The sequence below is a fragment of the Macaca fascicularis genome, chromosome 9, assembly GCF_037993035.2.
Source record: "Macaca fascicularis isolate 582-1 chromosome 9, T2T-MFA8v1.1".
Lineage (NCBI taxonomy): Eukaryota > Metazoa > Chordata > Mammalia > Primates > Cercopithecidae > Macaca > Macaca fascicularis.
Genome location: NC_088383.1, coordinates 8914409 through 8933524, shown reverse-complemented (window position 1 = coordinate 8933524; position 19116 = coordinate 8914409). Strand labels below are relative to the sequence as shown.

Genomic DNA, 19116 nt, shown 5'->3' with positions numbered 1-19116 from the left:
CTAAAACATATCAACTAAATAGAGACAGTCCTGCTCAGGCAGTCAGAGTGAATGTCACCCTGGAAAAAAACCCTGAAAACCGATCTCATGGTCACTGGGCTCCCAGAGTACTCCCTCTGAAGTTTTTCAAACCGGAGCTTTGGGAAGCTCGATTTCAAGGCTGCTCATCTCATCCCTAAAAGACAAGTGATTTTCACGATTGCTTTCTATGTAGGATCTATACAGAGAGAGAGCAGAGGCAAGATACCCTGAGTGGATCAGGGAAGAGATGCCCACTCTGAAATGGACACACCTAAGGAGACATCAAAATCTTCACCAAACCCTGTCTAAAAATACAGTTAAATCGATCTCAGAGAATCCCTAGCTCTCTTTGGACTCAATTACTTTGGTTAGAAATGGAATTGGTGACGGATTGATTTATTTTTAAAGCCAAAGTATTTTGTGTGGGGTTTTTTTTCATGCAAGCAATGACACCAATTGAATAAAAATGCAGCGTGCTGCTAGGCAGCGCTTGCATTTTGGAAAGGAACAGAGCACAGGAAACTGAGATGCACACCTGGAGCACTTTTCCGTTCCTTTCTACCTCCTCTGGCTGCAGCTCAGCCAAGCAATATGTCCTAATACGGCTTCCTGCCCCTGCCTGCCCTGAGAGCTCTAGGAGACGCTTCAGGTAACTAACTGGGCCAGGCAATATTTGATTTTCATTCAACTCGGCTTCCCCAGTGCAAAGCCACCGCTTTCTCTCGGTTCAGCTGAGAGCCCCCTTTTCCACGCAGAGAATGTGTGCAGCTTTGGCCAGGCTCTTGCACACACACTTTGTATCTACATGTCTGATAAAGGACTGTCCTCACTGCATGGTCCCCTTTGAGCTGAGCGAGAGGAACAGTCAGAATGACAGAGGCCAAAGGGGTCATAGAGGGACCTGTGTTTGTTTAGGCTTCAGGAGGTTTCGTTTTAGCATGAAACACTCAAGATTTATTCCCTCGGCCTTCCATTTGGTCTTGGAAACTGACTAAAAGTTACCAACCGAATCCAGAAGTCCTGCGACACGCAGAAGAGGGCATGACTTTGTTTTTGTTTGTCTTTTTCCTTTCCCAGCTCATTGGGGGGTTTTAAATCAGATCCCACTTCCCCTCTGCTTCCGAAGCCAGGCGTGAGCTAGGATGGGAGGACATGCAGTGCCTTCCCGGCAGGAAGAATGAGAAGAAATGGCATCTCAGCAGGCTTTGGGACACACCGGCTCCCCTGAGGGGTCCCTCTAGGTGCGGTCCTGGATTGAGGAAAAGGGGAGGAGGGAGGAGAAGAAAAGGCCCCAGGGGAGAGCTGGCTCCTACCTGTGCTGGACCGGGCCTTGGGCCTGGACTTGCATCCGAAGCCGGTGGGGGAGCCACCCAGCAGACTGCTGGGGGGGAAGAGTCCGGAGCTGTACTCGGGCACGTAGGGCGGGTAGGTGGTGATGGGGTGGTGGGCCGACGAGGAGGGCCCCCCCAGGGCGGTCATGCTGCCACGGGAGTGGGACGACTCCAGCTTCATGCTGTCGGGCAGCGGCACCTGGTACTTGAGGCACTCTTTCTCGTCCTGCCGAGCCGAGCCAGCCGAGCCCGGGGTGGACAGCGACGGGTCCGGGGAGACGTCCTTAGGTGGGGTGGGCGGGAAGGTGAAGAGATGCGGGCTGGCGTGGCCCCCCGACAGGGAGGAGGACGAGGCCGGGGGATAGACGGAGAGGGGCCCCGGGGAGCCGTGGTGGATGGACGTCTTGGAGAAGGGACTGAGGTTCCAGGGGGAGGCGGCGTGGTGGCTGCTCAGGGCTTTGCCGCCGTCCAGCCAGGGCAGGGATCCATGAAGCAGAGGCGGGCGGCACACCTGGCTCCCTGTGGGGCAGCGGGGAAAGGGCAGGAGAGAGAAGGAGGGTGAGTGTGACCCTGCAAGGCCGTCAGGGACACCTGGGGACTCTCTCCCTCGCACCGGCCTCCCTTTCAGCAAAAGTTCAAGCACAGACAAGGGCTCAGGCCCGCTCTCTCATCCCAGTGGTCCCAGGAGTACCTGCCTGGCACACCTGGGGGTCAGGCTAGGGACAGAATCCTTCACCCCTGTCTCCCACAGGGATGTCCCATCAAATCCAGCAGAATGAAGGGCCTGTGGCTGACACCCGAGAGGTTGCTGCTGAGTGAAGGGCCCCTTTGCTTATTTGGCCTCTCCAGATACACTGCCTAAATCACATTCCCCAAAGTCTCTCTCTAGAACCTGACTTGATTTATGGGTTTCCTTCAATGGCCCTGAGTTCCCTGACTCGGACTTAATCCCAGTCAGCCTGATAAGAGAGCCGGCTGTGAGTGAGGAGGCCTGAAGGATGGAGCCCGGCCACACAACGGCTCCACACCAGAAAACTACCCTGGAGTCAGGCCCAGCTCCCAGCACTGAGTGCAGGAAGGAGAGGCCTTGGGACAGAAGTCAGGAGACTTTCAGGGTTAGTTCCCGGAAACCCAACCCAGTGCTTGCTCAGAATCAGCCAGGCTGCCTGCAAAAGGCCTAAAATGGGATTTGCAGGGACATTTTCATTGCTTGGGCTGTTGGAGAAAGTTCACAAGGCTGGACCCTGGGATGGCCGTTTTCTCTACTTTTCTCACCCTCCCAAATCCTAAAGGAGAAGGAGATAATATAAGCCCCATGCACCCTCAATAAAGCTATGATCCCACCAGTGCCATAGGTGAATTTTCACCTGAGCCCCAAAGACACAAAATTCCAGTTGATGTATATATTTTAAATCAAAGATGACTCAGACAGAGTCTGCTTAGCCTTCATTTAAAACACACACTCTTAAAGTAGCTGTAACTCATACACTCTGAGGGGCTCGTTTAAAAAGCAAGTGCAAATCCACACACTTCTTGATCTTTAAATCCGGTACCTGCCTCAGCATTTGACATTCGATTCAACCATTAAGAACAATACTGAAACTAAACTTAAGAGAGAGGAAGGGGAGGGGAGTGGAGAGGGAAAGAGAGTTCTGTGAACACCAAGGGTCAAGATTCATATTATGCAGGAAGTAGTATAGTAAATAATATTAAGTCTGCCTCTACCGCATTTCCACTTAACTGTTGATCTGCACCGAACGTGGGCAGAGAGCGCCCCATCCGCAGAAACGATTGTTTAAAACCTGGCCACAGCAGGGTAGAGGACGCCTGCTGCCGGAGGGGCTATGTCATCGGTGCCAAGGCAGGCTCTAAGTAGGGGGATCAGGGCAGAATTCGGTCTGGCTGGACTCAGAAAGCCTCACACTTTTTCTGACCAACGTTTTGCCCCTGTTTCTTCTTTAGGAACAAACTTAGAGCTGGAAAGTATTCGATCATTTTTTCCTCAAACTACATAGGCCCGGTCTTCTTTTTTTACATTTCAGAACTCTCCTAAACTTCTCCAGGTGAAAGGGGGAAAGAGGTGGTTCTGGAATTGCCTCTATTGAAACGGGGGTGTATGCTACATCTTAGGTGGGAGGTTAGTGGAGGGCAGAACCCAGAGACAGAGTATAAGACAAGAGTTGCAGGCATGGAGGCAACTTGAAAGCAAAGACGCAGGAAAATTCTGTGCAGCCGGGAATCTGGGAAACGTCAGATCCCTCAAACTTAAGACAAGGGTCTTCCCCTCCAAATCCCTTCAGCATCAGAATTCCATTCCTGAAGCCAAGAGGTAGGAGACCTGTCTAAAAACCAAAGGCACTAGCTTTGGGAAAAGGTCAAGGAGAAGGGTGTGAATAAATAAGTCTCTGGGGCCTTTCTGAAAATGTGCGAATTGAGGGACGCTGGCAGAGGCCGCCCCCCTAGAAAGAGCTAGCGGGTAACAGGGAACGCCAGGTTTTTTGGAAGAGCCGGGTTCCAGCCGGGCTTGGCCGGCGCCGGCTACCGGGCCCAGAGAGCCCGGACCCGTGGAGACAGAGCCAGGGCACCCCACGCCTGGGGACATCCCGAGACCCCCCAAAACCTGCAGCCGCGCAGGAACGAAGGGCTGCGGCCTGGCGCCCGCCAGGTGAGCGCCAGGCCACAGGGCCACCAGCCGGGAGAGGCGCCTGCTGTGACTGTTTCAAAACACACTCTCGCGACGAGCCAGAGGCCTTCCTTGCCCATTTCCGGGCCCCAGTTTTTTTGTAAATGAACCAGGAACGGCAGATGGGGGCTTTCGAGTGACCTCTCCCCGCCCTCAGGTCCTTCCCGACCTCCCCGAGCCGGGACGACTGACGCAGCCGACAAGAGCCCCCGCACCCCGGGCGCACTCACCGTGGTGGGTCGGAGGGTACCTCTGCACCGTGGCCCTGACCGAGTTTCCGTAGTAGGGCGGGACGTGGTTGCCTTGACCGTCGATGTTAAAAAGCACATCCACCTCCTCCGGCAGCGGGTACTGCGCCGGGTCCATGTAGGAGTGGCCGAGGCCCGGGTGGTGCGTGTCCGGGTGCTGCCCGTTGAGCACGGCGGGGTGGTGGTGGCTTACCCAGCGCGGCTGGTCTGCCGTCACCTCCATGGCCTCGGCTGCGCTCGCGCCCTCTTGCCGGGCCCGGAACCCGCGCGCGGGGAGGGAGGGCGGTCGGCCTGGGAGGTCGGGGGGCTCCTGCCGTCGGAGGGTCGGGGGTCGTTGAATGATTGGCTTTCGGTGGGGGGATGGGAAGGCTGGGAAGCAAAGGTGAGCAAAGGAGAGGATTTTTAAAAAATAATCTTGCAGGGGTCTTTTAGCAAAGAGAAGACGGGGAAGACAAAAATCCAAAAACTGGGTACGGCAGGATAAAAGGGAACCAGGTTGTAAAAAGGGGCGACGACTCTGGAATTCTGCGAGCCAGGCTCCTCTGCACCGGGGTCCTCAGCCGCTCCGAGGCGGAGTCCCTTCCCGGGTCACCTGCAAGGGAGAGAAGGGGAGACCTGGATGAGCCCCTGGGTTGCTGGAGTGGCACCACCTCCCTTCGCGCCGCCCGCCCGCCCAGCGCACCCGAGACCCGCACAGGCGCGCGGGGAAACGGTCAGGGAGCCCGCAGGACTCTCAGGGACGTCCCTGCAGCCCGACTCGCGGGAGCCGGAGCTGGCTGAGCAACTTGGAGGACAAGTCCCGGGGCTGACTGTTGAAAGTTGGAGGACAAGTCCCTCCCTCGGGGACACCGGTCCCGGGACCGTCCCCTCAGCACCTAGAAAACCTCCAAAAGAGGAGAGTTGAGTTTTTAAAATTGCTTTACGTCCTCCCAAGTGGTTGGGGGCAAAAAATAAAACGTAAAAAAAAAAAAAAAAAAGTCACCAGTACCAACCTGGGTAGCGAAGAGCAGAGAGGAGGAGGAGGCGGCGGCGTACGACCTGCTCGGTCAGATTGCGTAGCTCGCTCTGTCTCGCTCTCCCTCCGTCTCTCTCACTTCTTCTCTCTCTCTCTCCCTCTCTCAGTATTTTTTTTTTTTTTTTTTTTTTTTTTACAGGGAATGCATTCTTTCTGAAAGTATCAAGACGGCGCCAGGCAGCTCAGTGTTCGCAGACAGCTGTGGCGCGACGCAACTTAAGGAGGTTCTAGTGTCATCCGCGCCGAGGGGGGAGGAGCCTGGCGCTGGCGAGTAGGGGACAGGATCCCCGGCACAAGGAAACTGCAACCCAAACCGGCTCCAGGACTTCTCCCCCCGCCCCGCGCACCCCCGCCCCTCCTCCCGCCCCTCCACTGACCGGAAAGGGGCGCCGCAGAGGGCGGCCGCGGGCGGAGGGGCGGCGGGCATGGTGGGCGAGGCCCGCGGGGCTTGGGGGCGGACGGGAGGGAACGCGCGCTCTGGCCCTTTAAATGTGGCCGCGGCTCCTGCCGATTCATTCGGGTCGGGTGGACGATTCTGTCCCAGTGCAGCCAGCCTGCCCCATTCATGAAGTTCATTTTGATGGGCAGACTTTTCTTTTTCAGACTTTTGAACAATAGGCACGCATGGATCGTTATTAGGATCCAATGCAGACTGTTTGGGAGAGCGCAGCGATGTGGGGAGACGTGCGCGTTAAATTGATCAGAAAAACAAAATGTTTCGTGTGAAGGTGCTTTGAGATTTGCCTCTCCGGCCGACTTCCTAAGAGGATGAGGCATCGGGTAAAGGAGAGATGCCTTTGACTGGAGCGCCCGTGTCAATTTTGTTGTCACTGTCACCTCTTTCCCGAGCCTTCTGCGCTCTCAAGCCCCCAGAGTGAACACGCTTCAGCTGTTGCAGCTGCCCTTTCCAGACCTAATATTTGTAATCAATGTGTGCTTTTGACTTGAGTGGCAACAGTGAGGGATTAGAAGGGGGGAGGGGAGGGGAGGAAGAGACTGGCTCTAACTCATTCCCCGAGTACGCTCAGTGTAGACGGACAGAAAGAATTCGGTCTTCACTCCAAGGACCCAACTTTTCCTTTCGCCCCGCCCGGAGCCCTACTTACTCTGGCTCCCGGGGTTTCTCCCCCAGTCGAGGAAACCAGCCCTCAGTCTGCACCGACCCCAACCCCGGCCTCTGGTCGGGACTCCACGGCGACCTTTCCCGGCTCGCGGGTCTCCAGGCCACGCTCTGCGCAATGGGCACCCCGGCGCGGAGGGCACACGGCTGCAAGGCGCCCCAGAGAGGGGGGCGGGGCGAGAAGGGGCGTGTCACCGAGGGGCCAATCAGCGAGCTAGGCTGCGAACTAGCCGCGATTGGCCCGCCCCGCGGGCTCCAACCTGCACGGCCCGCTCGGTCCTTTGAGCCACTGCATCCCCTAGTGGCGCCTGGGTGGCTGCAGCCGCCGGCCCGAAAATGCTGCTCGGGCGATCAGGGGTCAGGCGGGAAAAGAAGACTCCAAATCCACTCTCTGCTCGCCCCCAGGGCAATGCTGCGAGGGGAGGGCGTGGGTTCCCCCGCAGGCTATCCCACCGATGGGGCTGAGACCTTAATTTGGGGTTTTATTTGGAGACATTGCTCCCTCTTCGCTCCTCTACCCCATAAAATTCCCTACAAATGCAAAAATTCGAGATAGAAGAAGCCGTCCCTGAAAATAAGTTCTGAAGGATTCCTTTCATGCGGTGAAGGAACATCAATATTCAGCTTCAACTTGGTGTGTGAGGGTTGTCGTGTTTTAAAACACTATCTCTGTAGAAAGATTAGTGAAATGTATTGGAAGAAGTAATGGAAACGTAGCTCTTCCTGGTCTTGCGTTTGGATCTTCTTTGGAGTCCTCACCTTCTTAAATCTGATGTTTGTTTGAAATCAGGGCTGAAGTTCCATATATAGGACAGAAAGAAAGAACCCTAATTTTTTTTAAAGAAAGCTCTCCCCCCACGTTTCTCCTGAGCCCACTTGGTCTCCCGTTATTAGGCGGCCCAGTTAAGAGGCATCGATTTTCCTTTCATTCTCTGACCACTCGTCTCTCCTGGGCCAGCCAAGCTGCCCGCATCTTCTCCTGCTCACAGTGCTCTCTAAACCTTTTAATTATTTAGTTGCTGTCTAACATTCACCGGAAACCTCTCCATAAACAAGGAGAAACGAACGCACATGCATTTTTTGCTAAGAAGCCCGGGATTAAGATGAAGGATAGAAGCTGAAAGAAAAAATGAAAAATGTTTCTCCGCCCGTCAATCGTGGGGTGGACGCGCCACGCAGCGTGAGCCCAGCTTACAGCCACGCGTAAAACCAAGAGCAGCCCTGGGTCCTGCGCGCGGAGACCTCAGAGCCGAAGAGAGAAGTCTCCGCGACAGAAACGCTGCGGATGCCAGGTCTTGAAAATGCTAACTTCTGAGGCTAAGAATTATTTTAAAGACAAAAAGAAAAGAGTGGTGAGGAGGCCTTCCGGTGCGGAGGCGCCTCTCCGCTAATTTTGGATGGGGAAATTGGGATTATTCGTTTAAATTCAGTTGCCTGCACCAAGTCGGACTGGCCGGGGATGGAGAACAGCAACCCCCACCTTTAGAAAAATAAAAAATCTCCGAAGGCCCTTCTTGGTCTGGGTGGTTTGAGGCTGGCAGAGAGGGGTGGGGGGCCTGGGGCTGGATGCCCCGGGTAATGGAGCCAGCCGGTAGGGGGTATTTAACATTTAATTCCCAGCCGGTCCGCCCCTGTTCCCGGACTGACAGTGGGTAATTGGGAGAGAGGACGTTGCTCTTTTGATGGCCCGCGCCGGCCAGTCTCGCCGACGCCACACTGGGTTTGACGTCACGGGCCCAGCCCTGGAGCCCGGAGCACAGGGCAGCGGGGGAGGGAAAAGGATGGGAGGGGGATACCGAGGAGGGAGGGCCGAGGTCGGCACCGGGACCCACGGGGAAGGAAGGGGGAAGGGATCGAGGTTGGAGAGGCTGCGGCGCGTGGCCTGAGGCGGAGAGTCGGGCTGCGGGGGTCCGGGCCAGGCCCGGCGCCGGCATGACCCGCCTCGCCAGCAAGAGCAGGCCGGGCTTCCTCCTCCCTTGGCGGGCGGGGGAGGGGAAGGGGGCTCACGGCCGGGGGGAAGGGGGAAAACGTGGTCCTGATTCTCCCTGTGCCACAGCCACAAAGCTGATCCTGGCCTCCTGCGGAGGAGCCTGAGCGCCTTCCCGCAGACCTGACGCGACCCCTCCCCAGGTACCTGGGCCTCGGCCTGGTCTAGCGAGTCCCCTTCCTCCCAAGGAGCAGCCAGCGGAGCTCGGGTGGAGGAAAGCGAGGAGGCGACCAGGAGGCTGCCGCCGCCGCCGCCGCTGCAGGGCCCGGGGCTTCTGTAGGGCACAAGGCCTCCCTCACCAGGGTAAGGGACTGGCGATCAACCTGGACGCCTAGGACCCTGGGAGCAAGCATCCCGCAATCGAGCAGGCGACGGCGCGGCCACCGCCTGGAGAGGAGCCGGGGCCCGAGGCGGCGTGCGGGGCGGTGGCAGCCGGCTTGGCCTACCCGAAACCCCAGGCCTGGAAGCGGCTGCTTTAGGCGTCAAGTTGAGCCGGGTATGTGTGTCCTCTTGGGGAAAAGGTGAGAAATGGAGCCGGAGTTTCTCCGCTCAGTAGGGGTTAAGCTGGGACCCACACACACCCCTAAACACATGCCCACGTGCAAGTCCCTCCCACCCGCCCTCCCAGGGGCGAAGAGACCCTGTCCCGGTGGAAGTGGGGAAACCCAGTCGGGTACAGAAAGCAGAGGCCATGGCGCAGAGAGGAGTCGCGGCTTTCCGGGGCTCAACCCTAGGGCTACGGACCCAGGGTGCGGAGATGCTCGCGCCACCCACCCGAGCCAGGCAACCGATGCTTCCAGGCGAGCTCCGCGGGGCCGAGGTGCCTGGAGAACCGGCCCCGGGCGCCCGCGCGCTGCCCGACCTGGGTAACCGGCAAAGTGGAGCCCCGGGGTCGAAGTCCTAAAGTTACTAATCCCGCGCAGGGGGAGACAGCGTGCCTCGGGCCGCCCGGGGCGGTCATTTGAGCGTGTTTACTTAAAGACTTTGCAAGCAGAGCGCGCGCGAAATCGTCGGATTTCCAGCAAGGCAGCAAATATTTGCAGGCAGGAGAAAGAAGCGGAGCCGAGCCGCGCCGCCGCGTCCCTCCCCCCTGAGCCCCGGCGCCGGCCTGGGCGGACCCGGCCGCACAGTTAAAGACAGAAAAGAAACCGGGAATCTGCGAGGCTTGGGGGGCGGGGAGCGACACGAAAGGCCAGAAACTGCAGCACGGCCCGAGGCCCTGGCGAGCCGGGCCTGGGGGAGGAGAAGTCCCTTCCCATTCCAGCTCGATCAATCTTGCTGGGCTGCGATCGGTCAATAAAAACAGTGTGAAGCGGCCGCTGTCGCTGAGTCTGAGGAGGAAGTGGAGGCCAAAGGTGTCGAGGCCGGCGCCAGCGCCCAGCACCAGCCAGGTCCGCGGCCCCGCGGTCTGCACGCCGTGGGCCGGGGACCAGAGCTTTGCCGGGAGCAGAGCACCGCCCGGCGGGGCCTTTAATTGGGTGTCTCCATTTTAATAGAGGCCATTGTTCGAGCAATTAGCGAAAGACAATAACCGCCCAGAGGCGTTTAATTCGATTCCCTGCGCCGGCCGCAGTCCGCACCGGGGCGCTCTGGAAGAGTGGCCGAGGCTGCGCGGAAGGGAGGGTCCGCTTGGGGAGGCGCCGGCTCCTTTCCTTGCTCGCTTTGCCTTCAGTGTGGGAACTGGAAAGGGCGACTGGGGCAAGATGAAAGCGGGGCGAGGGCGAGCTGAGCCAGGCCAGGGCGGGAAACCTGTCCCCGGCCTCGCCAGCCCACGCCGGGCGCCCCAGGGACCGCAGCGCCTTTCGCTGCGCGCGTCCAGCTGTGGCCGCCGCGCAGGTCCCCAGCGCCTGTTCAAAGGAGAGAAGCCGGAGGACGGGGTCGTGAAAACTGGCCTCCTTCCTCCTTAGCCCCGGGTCCCCATTTCGGTCACCCGAACCATGTCCAAATTTCCTTCCCTATGGTGGGAGGAGGGGCAAAGGAGAGATCCCGGATAGTGGCGCGCGCACACCTCCCTCTCCAACCCAGCCAGTCTCACTGTCCCCTCCTCCGCCTCGGCCCCTGGATTAGGTTACCCTGGCCGAGCGAGGGTTTTTACTGGATAGGACTATAGCACAGGTAAAGCTGTATAAACAGCTCGCCGGCTGCCGGGCGGGAGGGTTATGCTGGGGACACGGCTCCAGGCGCCACCGCTGGCCCCGGCTGAGCGGGCCACACCGCGGGGAGCTCGCTGCGGCACGGCGCCCCGGACCGCTCAGGTTAAATACATATTATCTCTGCATCTGCCACCTGGGCCCGCTTTTTCTTTCCCTGGCGAGCTGAAATGCGGAGAGCAGGGAGCAAGATATAAACCGGAGAAGAAAGCAGCCAGGCAGTGGGCAATGCTGGTTGAGGATCCCGGCCCAGCAAGGCTGGCTCTTCTCAAACAAAACCCAGCGAGCAGGGAACTTGGGGGAAAGCCGAGAAAGAGGGACCCTGAAACTCACTGGCAAAGGGAAGATGATGGAGGCGGGTGCGTCCAAGGGGCAACTCTCCCCGCGGCCCCCACGCCCACGCGCCCCGGGCCCGGAGTCTACCTTCCCTGTGAAATGAGCCATCGTTTTGGGGGTGGTATGTGATTTGATTTGCCCTTTTTTCTTTTCCTTCATTTCTTTTTTCTTTTTTTCTTTTTTCTTTCTTTTTTTTTTTTTTTTTTTTTCCTGTTTGTTTGTTTTGCTTATTCATCTACCACCGTTTAAAACTCGGAAGGAAACCCGCCCAGGCCAGGAGGAGCCGCGAGTGGTGGGGAGAGTCAAAAAAGAGGAGATGCGCTGGGAGATTACCCCCGCCCCCGCACTCCGCCCCCAGCCCAGCCCCGGCCTCCACTTCGAGGGATCCTGAGCCTCCCACAGCCACTACCACCTTTTCCCCGGTTGAGAAAACCCCTGATTGTAGCGAGATAACAATTGGGTAGGTAGGGGTGCAGCGGAAAGTGGGAGACGGGAAGGGAGAAGGCAGGGGATTTCTGCTTTCGGGTTTAACAATGCACACGTGAGGAGGGCGGCAGTTGCGGGGAGCCCTGGGTTGGGTGGGAGAGGAAGACCTCGCCTTGAGGGTGAGTGGAAAGGAATTGGAGTCACCCTGGAGGAAAAGTGCCCTTTTCAGCTCTCTCCCTCCCTCCTGGCCTTGGCAGGTGGGGGGACAGGTGGATGCCGCCGGAGAAAAAGAAGGGATGGAGGCAGCCCAGCCGGCGGCCCTCGGTCTCCAGGGTAAGCCGGGACCGCTTACCCTGCCCTCGGCATCAGTGACTCTTAGGAGCTTGCTACTTCTAGACCCGGCCTCTCCTCCCTCCCAGGGCACCCCTTAGCCTCACCGCTATAGCACCCAGGACTCCAGCCCCTGCACCTAGGAAAGGCTCCAGCCTGGCAGAAATTCACCCATTTCAAGGCTTGGCCCACCAGGCCTTAGCATTGCCGGGTGAGGTGAGGTGCACGCGGTTCTCAGGACGGCCAGTCGGAGTCACCTGCTCCACTCCCCCCGCCTGGACACCCACCTCCTCACAGCCACCCAGCTCCTGAGGCCCCTGGCCAACTACAGCCCCAGCCCCCAGCGCTGGCCTCAACCGAGTCTCCTCCGTCTGCTTCAGTTTGGCCTTTTTGGAGGAGAAGGAGGGCTTTATCTGGGGACTATTGTGTTTTGACTCCTTTATATTAGCCAAGGAACTGGAGTGTGATTGTAGCGGGACGATCTGGCAGGCGGAGTGTTCACAGCAGGGGTAGGAAAAGAGGGGGAGGGGGACTCCGTTCAGATCCTGGAGACAGTAGAGCGCACTTTTAAAAGCACAAGCCGTTCGTGTCTTCCTTTGGACGTGCTAGAGACCCCCTGGTAAAAAATCCATGTTTGTGCCTGGCTCAGAGGTGCAAAGGAGGAGGTTTGGCGTGCGGACCCTTCTCCCGGCCTGTCTTGGTCCCGGGCTGCCCCCTACCCACAGCCTCTCCCTCCCGGCAGCTCAGCTGTAGGCTGCCTTCCATCTCGCGGACCCCAAGCAATTTGTTATATAAAACAAAACAGCAACCAGACGCATGTGCCTGTTCTTCACTAGCGCCAGCAGTCCAGCAGCGACGGACACCCGGCGGACCTCAGCCGGGACGCCTCGGGCAGCTGCTTCTTGCTCACTGCCGCACCCACCTCTGCACCCCAGCTCCGGTCAGCCCAGCAGCCAAAGCAAAAAGGAGATTCCTCAGTTTCCTCCCTTGGAGGCTGCAAAGCCTCTCTCTGGTTATTCCAACCATTAAGAAAAAAAGAGGTGATGGGAAAGATTTGGTCTGCACACAAAGACATACTAGGAGAAGAGTGCACATTTATGTATAAAATAGCCCAGGCACCAAGAATGAGACATTACTTCAGTACCGCCTAGAAATAGTTAAAAATAACTGAATGCTAGAGGACAGAAGTGGTTTTGGGATCTGCCCCACACACCTTATCAGGATCCCTAATTCCCTGCCATCTCCTGTGGTTCCAGGACACAAACTGCTGTAACCTCCAGAAGAGGGCTTCTCAGCCACCTGGCTCCCACGTACCTGCCGGTTCCCCAGGCACACTGTGTCCCGGGGCAGCTGGAAACCCTAACAGAAAACCCCTACCGAAGAATGCTCAGGAGTTCCCACTCCCATCCCTTCTCTGCACCCCTGACTGTCCCCACCTCATTTATCTTTTGCAAGAAGGCAGGTTGCAAATGTCAAATAAAGAAAAATGCAGCTTGCCAGGTCTCCTCGCTTTTGGTGGGGACAGAACAGCCCCAGTGCTGGGGCTGGCACAGACCTCTTGTGCAGAGTGGAGGATGGGCCCGTGGATTGCAGCCACTCCGCATTTTCTAAGCCCTGCGGCTTCTTGGGCCAGGGACTTTGGGCTTTAGGAGGCAGCTGGCTGGAAGCTGCAAGCAGAGCCTCCTGCTTGATCCCACCCAGAGACTCCATAATCAGACCCCCCATGCGACCAGACACCCGATGGGGTCTTGGTCTGAACTGACACCACACCCCGACTGGGTTCAGATGGGTAGAAAACAATTTCATTCTTCTGAACGGCACAAATAGGTCATGGTAAGCCCCTCTCACACACACACACACACACACACACACACAGACTACCAGCCATGTGGGCCCCCAAGCATCTCATTTACAGATGCCTGGATGGACTCAACATGACTGGCTAGCCCCCAGCCCACCCATGGTCACTACCACTACCTTCCCTGCAGCGGCCGGTAAGCAGAGGAGACTTCGGAAATGCTGCTTCATCACGTATCCCTTTAAAGTTCTTAATGTCCCATCTGCGACCCCAGCATCCTGGTGAGCATGGACAATGGGGAGGAGAGAAGGACCAGGAAATATGGGAACCACGCCGAGGGAGATGCTGCGCCACTGGACTCCCTTTCCTCCCTGCCCTTGTCAGAATCACCCATGTCACTTTCCTCAGGCACCCTGTCGGTATCCCAGAGAAAGAAAAGGGGTGTATAATAGCAGCTGTCCTGCCCAGACTCACTTCACTTCTTTGACATTTTAACATTATCTGTCTTCAGGGGGCAACTGCCTTTGAGTGACTTTTTGGAGGTCTGTTGTTCTGATGTCCGAGGAGTTAAGTCCAAATCCTTTCCTCTCTGCTCCTTCCGCTTCGGATGCCCCTGGGCAACCTCTGGGGAGGCTGCGGTTTTCTCACCCACCTCAGGGTGCTCCTGGAAGCAAAGAAGCCTCCCAGCCCCTAGCTTCCCCGGGGAATGCCAGATGCTGACACATCTGGGTTCCAACTTTATCTTACAGCGCACAGCTGTTTATTTAATTGTATGCAGAGACAATGAGCCTCAACACAGGCTTTAAAACAGAGGAAAATAAACACGAAATTGACACTGAAGCCACCTTTAGGAGAAGGCTCCTGGGCACAGGGGTTGTTTTCCCCAATCCTCTGCCCTCCTTGCAGTGGGAAACGTGTCTCCGGCCCTTTCCAAGCGTTCTCAAGGGCTCTCATTCTTCCGCTGGGTTTTTCTTCACATCCCTACTTCTACCAGCTCTTTCCCGCAAACGAGGACATCCACACACTCACACACCGTGCCCGCCCAAGGTCACCACAGAAACCCAGAGATTTCCAGGGACCAAAAAGAACAATAAGAACTGGGTTCTAGTTTAGTTTCTTCCAGAGGCAGTCTGCCCTTTGGAGAGGAGGCCTCCTCCTAATTCTCTCCACGTGGAGCGGGGAGAGGGCGTGCGGAGTTAGAGAGGGAAGAGAGTGATATTCACTGACCTGGGCAGCTCGCTCCCGAGGGCCAGCTGTTTTTTATTTTTTTTTTCCTGACTCGCCCGGAGATCTGAAGGCAGAAATGACAGGCAGAGTTCGCCACTGTGGCCGCCGCTGCCGTCCTGGCCGCTGGAACTGCTCACCGCATCTCAGGCGGGCTTCCAGCGAGAGGTAAAACCTGGGCGCTGTGCGTTCTTCCTGGGAGCCCCCTCCCCTCCGCCTTCTCCTGCTCACTGTAGAGAGCGGAGCTCTTCCGGGTTGCGAAGAGGGAAAGGGAGGGAGGGAAGGAGAAAGAGCGAGGGAATGAATTTCACCCCCTTTTGCAAACAGGCAAACCGCACATCAGGGTGTGTGAAACTGACAGAGCTGGGGGAGGGGGGGGAAAGGCGGCCTGAAATGTGACGGGCACCTGGCGCCTGCACAGCCCGCTGTCTTCTGGTAGGGTTGGAATTAACACTATACATGTCGTCAGAAGTGTGGACTAGGTCATTACCGTAGGCATAAACCTATGCATGGCATTTTCCTTCCACTTTTGGGAGCAGTGGGGATCCAGGGGCAGCTTGTCTTGGTCCGGCCAGTGACATCCATTAGCAGGGCGAAGGAGCTAGGGTCTCTGCCCTCCAGGGCTCTCCCTCTCCCTTCCGACTATTTCTCCTGTTTCTGTCTATGCTGACGCCTCCAAAACGCCCCCATTCTACCTTTATCTCTCCTACGCCGTAGTTGCCCTGTAAAAGTTAGGAGGTGCGGGATGCTGGGTGACTGGCTGCTACCCCTTGACCCTCCTTGGAGTAGACATAAGAATGTTTGGAGATGCAGTATCCTTGGGCACACATACTAGAGGCTGGGGGGATTCTCTAGGGGTCTCAATTCTTTTTTTTTTTTTTTTTTTTTTTTTTTTTTTTTTTTTTTTGAGTCGGAGTCTCACTCTGTCACTCAGGCTGGAGTGCAGTTGGTGCCATCTTAGCTCACTGCAACCTCTGCCTCCCGGGTTCAAGCGATTCTCCTGCTTCAGCCTCCCGAGTGAATGGGACTACAGGCTCCCGCCACCACGCCCGGCTAATTTTCTGTATTTTTAGTGGAGACGGGGTTTCACCATATTGGCCAGGCTGGTCTCGAACCCCTGACCTCATGATCCGCCCGTCTCTGCCTCTCAAAGTGCTGGGATTACAGGCGTGAGCCACCGTGCCCTGCCTCAATTCTTTTTAAGAAAACTTCTAGGACAAATCTACTTCTAGGAGAGTGAGATAAGAAAGCAGGAATCAGAGGTCGCGCTGGAGATAAAATGTCAGAAAGAAAATGATCCCGTTGGGCCACCCGTAGGGCCATGTAAACTCCAGCCCTCCCTGCAGAACCACCTCTCTCCAGTGCCATCCCTACCCCTGCTGGTGAGGAGATCAAAATAATCCACGGAGAGAGAATCTGTCATGAATAAATTTCGGCAAGAGTAAAATGAAACTCCATAAACATTGGGGTAGAAAGGCCAGAGTCCATTTGTTTTGACAGGTAGACTTTTCCCTTCACAATATTTATACAATAAGAATATGGAGACTGACTTTAAAAATAAATAAATCTTTGGGGAGAAATAAAACAAAATTTGTCTGTGGCTGGGCCAGGAAGTCAAGAAGTTTCTTGTGCTCCAACCGGTTGAATAGAAAGGAGTTGCTATTTTCACGGGGCAAAGGGTTTGGGGGTGGCCATTTCGTGGCGGGGAGGCCAAGGCACTTGGTCCCTAGAGTCGGGAGAACTGAGGTGTGGACAGAGGTGGAGGTGGGGTGAGGGCGAAGCTGCGTGGACATGGGGTTCAAAGAGCGGCTGAGCGCGATGCCCAGGCTGGGGGCGCCACGCTAGGAGCCGTGCCGCAGCTCTGCGCGGTGGGCCCTCCTGCCCTCTCCTCTGGTTCCGTGGCCTGCCTCCAGCAGCTATAACCCCAAACCAGCCTCTATCCAGGCGCACCCCAGCCAGTCAGCCAACCCGTGTGCGTCTCCGCTGCACAGTCCCTGGGGGAGGTTTAGGCCGAGGGTCCAGGGAAAGGGACTTATGATTTGCCAAGCTGGCCAGGTCTGTCTGCCCTCTGGGGAGTCCCGAAGTCCTTCCCCCTCCGCCCCCCGTCGTCACGAATGCAGCCCCTCCTCCACCTTCCTGCCCTGTCCCTCCCGCCTTCCGCCACCAAGTGGCAGAGCCACGTTCTTGGCGCGTTTCGAGGACGCAGGGAGAAGGCCATCTCTTGACAGCTTGCACCCAACCTGTTGCCTTGACGAACGGGATCGAGGGGGTGAGGGCTGCCTGGCCCGTCCCAGGAAGGCCCCTGCTGCTGGGAAAAGAAGTGTCGCTGGCATTCCGGATCCCCGGAGGGTCCCAACACCGCCTTCTCCCTTTTTGCGCGCTGCTCCCCCGTGGGGACTAGGGCGGGGACCCAGGGAGGGGGCATCGGTCACCAAGGCGGCGACAGTTGTCTCCTTGGCCCGGGCATTAACTGTACCTCAACTAGGCCGGAGGGGCCACATGCGCCTTCCTCCAAGCTCCCCTCTCCGGCTTCTCGTCCTCATTTTCCTGCCCCTCCTCCCTTCCCCGCCTTTGGCTCGCCTTCCAGGGGAAAGCCCTTTTCCCTTAGAACCTGGAACCCGCAACAGCACCCTCTGAGACCCAAGGCGGGCTCTCCTGTCTCTCCTCCATCCCCCGGGCCACCCGGGCCCTGATCGCCGGCGACCCTCTCTCCGCCTGTTTCCCGTCGGTCTGGCGGCCTCGCTCCCCGTTCCTTTTCTGCTGACGCGGGCACTTGCTTTTCTCGGGTCTAAAGTGACTCCTTGGTGAGGGGTTGTGAAATCTGATGGCCTACACACATCTCCCCATCACCCCAATTCTACCTTTAAGGGAAGACGCCTTGATGGAAGGAAATTTAGCTGCCAAAGAGACTCAGGCTTTAAAAAGAAAATCCAAAGGGCTTAATAAAAATACAGCTGTTTTCCAATTTAATGGTCAGACAGGGGCAAATGCTGCCAGCTGGACATTTCTTGCTGTCTTGACGGGCTTGGGGTGGAAATCCTGCTGATTAGGGTGAGGTATTCCAGGAGAGTTGGGACAGGTTTGAGGGTGGGGAGGAAGTGGGGGAGGAAGGAGAGAATTTACTCTGAGAAGGAAGCAAAGTGAGAGAAATCCTCCCCGGTCAGTAGCTCGGTCGGACTTCCTGGGCAGTAGGGCTGAAGATTTATTTCTGACGAGTGGACATTTGGCCAGGCACACGGCAAAGATACTGCTTTAATGAAGCCCCAAGTCGCTTCCTGAATTTTAAAAGCTACCACTCTGGCTCACTGATTCGTGGCTCTGGTTTCTGTGTGTGTAAATATACTTGGGGGTGACAGAGGACAAGAAGAGAAGAAAGAGTAAATGGCATTATGTATACAGGGACAACTGTCTATAGCTTACACACTAGGGAGCAATGGAGGCCGGTTGCTCAGAGCCCACCCTAACCTAAAATGCCTGAGGGGACAGGGGTGGCTTTGCTCCTAGGTTTTAGGACTTTTTGGAGGGAACCTTTTCACCGAAAAGTTTCTGAGTGGGGTGCATGCCTACAGTCCCAGCCCAGGCACGGATCCATTCACAGCCACACACAGACACGAACACCCACTGCTGGTCACCTCTTCCTCGCACCCCATGATCCTGCACCCTGCTTCAGGCCTCCCTGGCTCCATTTACCCTCGCTGAAGCACCTACCACCAGTCTTTTAGCCTTTTTTCCCCGGGCGTTCATGCTTCTCAGAGGGAGATTCAGAGCTGAACCAGCTAGCCAGATGGACCAGAACCCTGGCCCTGGAGACACAGCTTGGCTTTGGGACTCTTCCTGAAGGCAAACGCCTCATCCTAATTGGCATCGGCGCCAGCCACTTTCAATCCTGTGGTACATCCTGCAAGTTTTATCAGACCACATTTCTAGAAGCTAAGGCATTTGATTGGATTTTAAATATAAAGGGAAGTCACCGGACATGTGGAGGTAGAAGATGGATCAGTAAATGACTGATAGATAATAGAAACAGCGTGTTCAGATCTCCACGATGGCCACGTAGATATGAAGTTTACCTGTTGGATAAAGAAAAAGGAGATTCCATAGGAAGAGGTAATCAGTGGCAGAATCTCCAATCTTCCTAAGAAAGTGTGGCCACATAGAGTAGCTCTATGTGGAGCTGCAGAACCAACATATTTATTCATCCAGGTTTCCAAATCTTGTTTCTTTTCCCTAAAACACATATTTTTCTTTCTGCCCATCAGTATTCAGAGTCACCCTCCCTCTTCAATTGTTCTATCTTCCTACAAATACTCAGATTGGTTTAGTTCTTTAAAGTGCACTCTGCCACACGACAGCACACACCACCGGGTATGAAAGTTCTAATCTTCCAATTCCACTCATTGAGATTTATTTTATTATAAATATGCGTGGGGTGGGAGTTGAGAGGGCA

The 19116-nt window shown here is 56.4% G+C and overlaps 2 protein-coding genes across 8 annotated transcripts in view; one reads left to right on the top strand and one right to left on the bottom strand.

Moving 5' to 3' along the window:
- GATA3 (GATA binding protein 3) overlaps positions 1–14903 on the bottom strand; it is a 29717-nt gene extending 14814 nt beyond the window's left edge. For 2 of the 7 annotated variants that reach the window (XM_005564601.5, XM_074000969.1), the window contains exons 1-3: positions 14673–14903; positions 4266–4875; positions 1335–1871 (exon numbers count right to left, since the gene is read on the bottom strand). In XM_005564601.5, the coding sequence (XP_005564658.1) occupies positions 1335–1871; positions 4266–4506 (778 nt within the window). In that variant the 5' untranslated portion in view covers positions 4507–4875; positions 14673–14903. Of the gene's footprint in view, positions 1–1334; positions 1872–4265; positions 4876–4965; positions 5179–5275; positions 5490–6404; positions 6548–14672 lie in introns of those variants that run through there. The other 5 variants (XM_045399536.3, XM_074000970.1, XM_005564600.5 and 2 more) reach the window with 3 other exon arrangements.
- LOC102119422 (uncharacterized) lies at positions 8441–13424 on the top strand. The gene is made up of 5 exons (XM_065520273.2): positions 8441–8926; positions 11151–11351; positions 11575–11650; positions 12484–12687; positions 12904–13424. Exons 1-5 carry the CDS (start codon positions 8904–8906, stop codon positions 13294–13296), a joined length of 897 nt encoding a protein of 298 aa, XP_065376345.1. The 5' UTR covers positions 8441–8903; the 3' UTR covers positions 13297–13424.
- Positions 14904–19116: the final 4213 nt, after the last annotated feature.